This window comes from Megascapheus bottae, chromosome 1 (assembly GCF_031878675.1).
Source record: "Megascapheus bottae isolate mThoBot1 chromosome 1, mThoBot2.hap1, whole genome shotgun sequence".
In the NCBI taxonomy this organism is placed as follows: Eukaryota; Metazoa; Chordata; class Mammalia; order Rodentia; family Geomyidae; genus Megascapheus; species Megascapheus bottae.
In genome coordinates, this window is record NC_143509.1 from 5,347,472 (window position 1) to 5,354,850 (window position 7,379).

Consider the following 7,379-nt stretch of genomic DNA (forward strand, 5'->3'; position numbering starts at 1 on the left):
AACGCCTTTGGCATCCAAGCACACAAACAGACTACGCCCAGGCCCTATGGAAAGACCCACTGATGGGAATATGGAATGGCCCTGACCCAGTCATTATCTGGGGAAAAGGATCAGCTTGCATTTATAATTCTAAAGAAGGGGGAGCTAGATGGTTTCCTGAAAGATTAATAAAACCATATAATAAACAATAAAGCCATATAATTAATTCCAGGGTGGCTCCTGAGAACAAAAATATTTTTCTTTTACAGGTCAACAACCATGATGATGAGGCCTTCCCTGTCATCACTCCGCATGATGCTATTGACGGTGATGCTCTCTGGCAGAAGTTGTCCTCCAAAATCGACGAGGATTAGACTTGCTTTTTCTACAGCAAGGAGGCTTATGCGCGGTTTTAAAGGAAAAATGCTGCGTATATGTAGATAGAACAGGACTTGTTAAGGATAGCTTAGAAAAAATTACAGCTAGCCTAGAAAAGAGGAAAAGAGAAAGGGAAAAACAAGAATCTTGGTATCAAATTTGGTTCTCCACATCTCCCTATCAACTCTTTTACCCTCCCTCTTGGGCCCCCTTGTGGGACTTCTCCTCCTAATTTCTTTTGGCCCTTGGGCTTTTCAGCACCTTACGCGATTTATAAAAAATCAAATTGATTCTGCCTTTGCCAAAAACTTAATCTCGGTGCATTATCATCGCTTAGAGGCTCAGGATGACCCTGTAGGGTCCGAAACAAGCACTCCCGAAAGAGGGCTCCAGTTTCATACACTTCTTGGCTGATAAACCCCAAGCGGCTAGAGAGCATCCAATGACAGGATTATTATGAAGCTTACCCTGGGTGGCACAACATACAGAGGCCGTCGAGGCCGGCTCAACAAGGCATGTTGCCAGGAGTAAGGGTCCCTCCATATAGCCTAAGACAGGGTCTTCTCTCCACCTATAGAGACCTTGTTCTTTAAAGGAAAGGGGGAATTGTCAGAGACCAAGGAGTTAATCGGAACAAAACAAAGACCCTCTAGCCTTGAGCAAATCGCATCTGGTTGAGTCATCTGCACAAAATACTTCTCGGAATAACCGCAGGTTGTTGCTTGGGTTAGCACAATGGCCAAAAGAACAGCCTGACCCACTCCTAACCTTGAGATTTCCCGTTCTTGTTATCGCAAAAACTCTCCATCCCCCCCCTCTATACTCCCTTCCTTACACTCAGGGTATATAAACCCTGCTTTACTTTTAATAAATGAGACCTTGACGCGACTCAGATTGTCTCTGTCTTTCTTTATGCGCCTAGTCTCCTTCCTCTCTTTCCCCCATTGGTTTTCTTCTTTTAGGAGGAGCCTCCTCGAGCCTCATGAATAATTGAACCCGCGGGACGGGGGAATGTGCAGAACCTGTGTGCATACACACATGTACATACCACATAAGGTGAAACATATGAAATGAGAAAGAATAGTGTAAGAACAAGAGCTATGAGGACACTGGGCATATCTGTCAATAGTTTCATTGATGTAATGTCCTCTTGTCATTTTCATCATTATCCTTCCTCTTCCTCTTCCTCTCCTCCTCCTCCTTCTCCTCCTCCTCCTCCTCTTTCAGGAGATCTTAGGAACCTGGGTGAACCATTTATATGCTGCTACTTTTGGTGAGCCACAAATGAGAATGAAAAGCACAGTATGTACAGAATTCTCCATTACACATATTGGTACCCCTAAACTTCAAACCCTACCTACAAATTCACCGAGGACATACACTTTTCAGTCTCCTTGTGTGAAAGGATTTACAAGGGCATCCTCACCCCCTGTGATTCCCAAACCATCCTACCTGTCCTCATGCTGCAGTGAAGACATTCCTGAAAGTCCTTCACCACCCATCACACCCCACTCAATTGCTTAAGCTGCTTCTCTCCTCAGCTATGGCCAAGGTAATCAGATCTGAGGACCCCAGATCTGGTTCCCAGCACAAGTCCAGCTCTGTCCTCAGGAAAGAGATGAAGACACAGAAGGAGCAGAGATGATGGTGATGAGGAGGAAGATATAGCACCAGTGTCCTGGAGACAGGGGAGGGAAGGCTCAATTTTGACTTCTATATGGCCTTGGAGGATTAATACCCACAGGTCACAATTAACCAACCTGTGTGTATTATCAGGCCGTCTCTCGACATTTCCAACACAGGGCTGGCATAATAATAAACAAAATCCATGACAGTATGAACACTGTTTTGTCTAGCAAGAAAATTTATAGATTTAAACTTTGGTCATTTATACTTATTTGATTAAGGGAAAAACCATTCCGTTTGCATTTTCATTGGCATTAATATATGCTTTACCAAAGCCTTATGTAGTATATAGTTCTATAGAGGAACATTTATAATATTTGTATTATTCTACAATTTCAAGACAGAGGAATGGAAAAATAAGGCAAAGAATCTTAAAGAATGGATTCTGTATGGGTGGAACTGGAGGATTTCCATCTGCAGTATCATCTGATGTTGTAGAATTTGATGAGATGCCAGAGGAGAGGCTGATGACAGGCTCTCCTACCATCATGGACCCTGATTTGCAAAACTCACAATTAGAAAAATTAATCCAAAGCTTACAAATCTAAATCAACTCACTAACCTGGATAAAGTGTGTGGGGGGGAGAATATCCAATATAATAGTTTTTAGCCTTGTTCTATGCTAAACAAAGCTTCCAAGTTCTATGACCAGATGACAGCATCAAAAATATGGTGAATTGGGGGCTGAGAGTTTGACCTAGTGCAAGAGTGCTTGCCTAGCATGCACAAAACCCAGGTTCTATTCCTCAGTACCACATACATAGAAAAAAACAGGAAGTAGTGCAGAGGCTCAAGTGATAGAGCTCTCGCCTCGAGAAAGTCCAAGGACAGTGCTCAGGCCCTGAGCTCAAGCCCAGGACTGGCAATATATATATATGGCGAATTGGTTCCAGGAGTATGGCCTAGGTGGAGAGTGTTTGCCTAGCATGACATACTGTATGATATGCACAGAAAAAAGCTGGAAGTGGTGTTGTGGCTCAAGTGACCTTGATCTCTAGCCTTGAGGAAGCCAAGGGACAGTATCATGACCCTGTGTTTAAGCCCAAGGATTGGCAAGAAAATATGGCTGAGTATAGCATATAGAGGAGTGCAATTTCATATTGTAAGCCATTTGAGTAGTCCCCAAACAAATTAACAACAGAAATATTCTGAATATCAGCGTTTTGAGTGGGGTTCCATTAGGAGGTACCAAAATGAATGGAAACAAGGAGCCACAGGATAATGCAGTCATAATAATCAATGGTCATGTGTGTAAAAATGAAATTTGGATCTCAATGTGCATATTGGTGAAAGGGTAGGTGGAAGAGAAGAATGCTGGAAGAGATGAATCTGATGAAGATACTTTGTACAAGTATGTGGACATGTTAATCTGAAATGTGTTTCTACAAGGAAGTAAAGATAAAAAGTGTTAAAGAGAGAAAGGAGCTAAGACAAATCATTAAATGGTATACTTTTTAACTATCATCAGTGACGTCTGTGAAATGAAAACTTTTGTAGAAACTTTTTCAGTTCAATATATAGGGAGAGCTAAGTACACAAGTAACATCAGCACATAATCATCTCCCCATAATTAAAAATAATACATGATGAGCCACACATTTTACGTTATTTATCTTACATCATTTGATTTGTCTCAATCATGTTCTCTAAATCAATAAACCTTCTGGAACATAAGATAGCTGAAGTATACATTTTTCTACCCATTCACAAATAATGTTCATTTATTGGTTTTCCTGATGAAAAACAATTTAGCTGTGTGCCTGTGGTTCATACCCAGAACCCAAGAAACTCAGGAGGCAGAGACCTAAGAATTTCAGTTTCAAAGCCATTCAGGTCTGAATGTCTATCAGAATAGTATCTCCAATTTGACACACACACACACACACACACACACACACACACACACACACACACACACACACACAGAGAGAGAGACAGACAGAGCCAGAAATGCAGCTATGGCTCACAGAGTAGAAAAATATCCCTGAGCACAAAAAGCTCAAGGACAGTGTCCAGAACCTGAGTTCATGAACCAGCACTGGTTCAAACAAACAAACCTCAAAAAGCACCCACCTTACTTTCATTAGTCAGGAACTAGAGGCTCACCTCTGAGATCTGGGCATCCGGCCAGACCTGGTCTTTAACAAGCACTAGATCCTAGCCGGTAGGGTGGCTCAAGCCAGTAATCCTAGCTTATCAAGGGGCTGAGATATGTGGATCAAGGTCCAAACTCAGCCTGGGTACAAAAGGATTTGAGACTCTCATTTCCAATTTACCTCTAGAAAATGGCAAGTGGGGCTTTGGTCAATGGTGGGCAGTGGCCTTCATGTGAAGTGCTCAGAGACAGCGCCCAAGCTGAGTTCACCCGCCTTGACCCAAAAAGTAAAAAAGCCCTGGAGCCTATCTATAAAATAACTAAAAACAAAAGAGCTGGCCTTATATCATTAGCCAAGAAATGAGAAAACCCTGAGGTCAAACACCAGTGCTACCAAGACCAAAATGATCTGTTTTTCTCCACTTTTATTGAGGTAAAATATCCATGATAGAAAATTCATGTCCAACCATTGCAAAACTCAGTTTGTGGGGTGACCATCTCCAGACATGCATGATCTTTACAAACTAAAATGTTATACATTAAAAACAAATGAATCCTTCCTCATGAATATCCTTGACACAGTGCTCCTGTGTCATCAATTACACTAATGAAACCAGACAAATACTAAGAATGTGTACAGACAGGTAGGATTTACAGGAATGAGGGTTATTTTTTTCCTCTGCAAAACCATATTACAGATGGATTTTCTACCTCCTGATGTCAGCTCGTGGTTTCAACAACCTGCTCAAGACACTTTTGAGGTCCCTGTTCCTCAGGCTGTAGATGAAGGGGTTCAGGAAAGGAGTGACCACTGTGTACATCACTGAGGACACAGCACTGCCTCTGGGAGAATGTGACACAGTTGATCCAACATAAACACCCAATGCTGTCCCAAAGAATAAACACACCACTGACAGGTGAGAGCCACAGGTGGAGAAGGCTTTGTACTTCCCTCCTGATGATGGGATTCTCAGCACTGAAGAAATAATTTTATAGTAAGAGAAAAGGATTCCAAAGATTGTAGGAAATCCATATATGGTAGCAGCAAGATATTTGAAAATAGCATTTGTGCGTGTGTCCTTACAGGAAAGATCCAGGATTTGAGAAGGGTCACAGAAGAAATTTGGGATTTCCAATTTCTTGAAATCGGTCATATGCAATGCCATCCACATGTGCAGGTGTCCATCCAAGAAGCTGGTGAAAAATGACAGAAGAACCAAGGAGACACAGAGACGAGGGTTCATGATGAGAGGGTAATTCAGGGGGTGACAGATGGCCACAAAGCGGTCATAGGCCATCAGAGTAAGAAGCATAACATCCATACAGCCAAAAATGATGTAGAAGCACATCTGTGTGAGGCAGCCTGCACAGGAGATGGCTCTGCTGTGAGTCTGCAGGTTCACCAGCATCTTGGGCACAGTGGTGGAGATGAAGCAGATGTCATCCAAGGAGAGGATGGAGAGGAAGAAGTACATGGGGGTGTGGAGTTGGGGATCAGAGGTGAAGGCCAGGATGATGAGCAGATTTCCCATCATAGTGATCAGGTACATGGACAGGAAGAGTCCAAAGAGCATGGGTTGTAATTTTGGATCCTCTGAGATTCTCAGTAGAAGGATATCTGTAACTTGGGTTAGATTTCGTGCCTCTATATCACTTGGGCAACTGCTCATAAACAAAAAACGTCTTGTTAGGAAAATGAAACACATATCCAGAAGTTGTCAACTGTATAAATTTGAAATTCAAGTATATACAAGTTTGAATTTTGCACCACCCATGCAATACAATATACTAATGAATGTTGATAAAGTGTGGCATTCCCTTACTTCTAGAATCTTCTCACTCTGGGACCCCTTGTTCCTCAGGATTTTTCTACATGTGAAGTTTCTACATGTGACACACAGCTGTGTTGAAAAGCAAAGAACAACTGGGCTGGCTAGAGAAGGATCACCTGACAGTACAGCACACCCTTGTGTAGTGGGAGGAGCAGGTTCCAGGGCAGCAGGGGGGAATCTAAGCATTTTACGCATTTATGATGCATGTCCCTGTCTAGGAGCCTATTTTTGGAGCCAGTGCTCAGACCTAGGCTCTAGGAAGCCTACCCATTGAGAGGGTGGGAGAGTAGGTTTTCCTATAGAGATTAAGATTCTGGGTGGTAAACTGGGGTGAAGGATTTGTGGACCATCCACTGGGGGAAGGGCCAGCAGTAGGTCAAGCCACTAGAGCAATATTGGGTTAGGAGAACAAAGCAGATTCCCAGCCATTAGTGCAGTGAATATTTTTTATCCCAATGAAAAAACCCAATCCCATCTGATTCTTTTTCATCTCTGACATCAAGCAGGCACAAATCTACTTCTGGTTCCTCTGCACTTGCCTTTCCTGGTATTATGGCATTTGTGGGGAAATGAGTAGGTCTTGAAATGTGAAATTGAGTGAAATAAGTCAGGCTCATAGAAACAAAGTACGCTGAACATTCTCTTAAACATGGAAATTAGATCTCGATTATCAAGGTGTATGAATACATACAGGGTCTTATGTATCAATTCACAAACTAATTGAGAAAAGTATGGTAGGAAAGGATTCTGATGGAATAACTCCTTTCATCAACTCATCTGTTGTTTAACCAAACGAATAAGAGGAAGGTAAACAGCCTGCTCTTTAAAAATATACATTGTTTCAGAGGCAGATGGCTCATAATTCTCATCCTAACTATTCTAGGGGCTGAGGCCTGAGATTCACAAGTGGAAGCCATTCTGGGGCAGGGATGTCTGAGAAACACTTGTCTTCAATTAACCAGTAAAAAGCAGGACTTGGAGCTGTAGCTTTGAGGAAAAACCTCAGCGACAGCACCCAGGCCCTGAGTTCAAGCCACCGAACCTACATATGTACTTGCACATAACACACACACACACACACACACACACACACACACACACACACACACACACACACACACCACAGAAGGTTAAGCATATGATATGAGAAAGAATGGCCTAAGAACCAGATCTCCGAGAGGGACGCAAGGCATATCTGCCAGTAGTTTCATTGATGTAACATCCTCTTGTCGTTTTCATCATCATCACAATCTTCCTCCTCCTCCTCCTCCTCCTCCTCCTCCTGCTCCTCCTCCTCCTCTCCATACTATTTCTACTCCTCCTCCTCTTTTCAGTCAGCCTCTATGAAAACTTAGGAAACTGGTTTGAACCATTTATATCCTGCTGCATTTGGTGAGCCACAAATGAGA

At 42.6% G+C, this 7,379-nt stretch overlaps 1 protein-coding gene across 1 annotated transcript; it reads right to left on the minus strand.

Annotated features, from left to right (window-relative positions):
- Positions 1-4,845: 4,845 nt before the first annotated feature.
- LOC150068119 (olfactory receptor 7E178-like) lies at positions 4,846-5,688 on the minus strand. Its single transcript, XM_090342276.1, has one exon. The coding sequence runs from the start codon at positions 5,686-5,688 to the stop codon at positions 4,846-4,848; it is 843 nt and encodes a 280-aa protein (XP_090198402.1).
- Between the last annotated feature and the right edge of the window lie 1,691 nt (positions 5,689-7,379).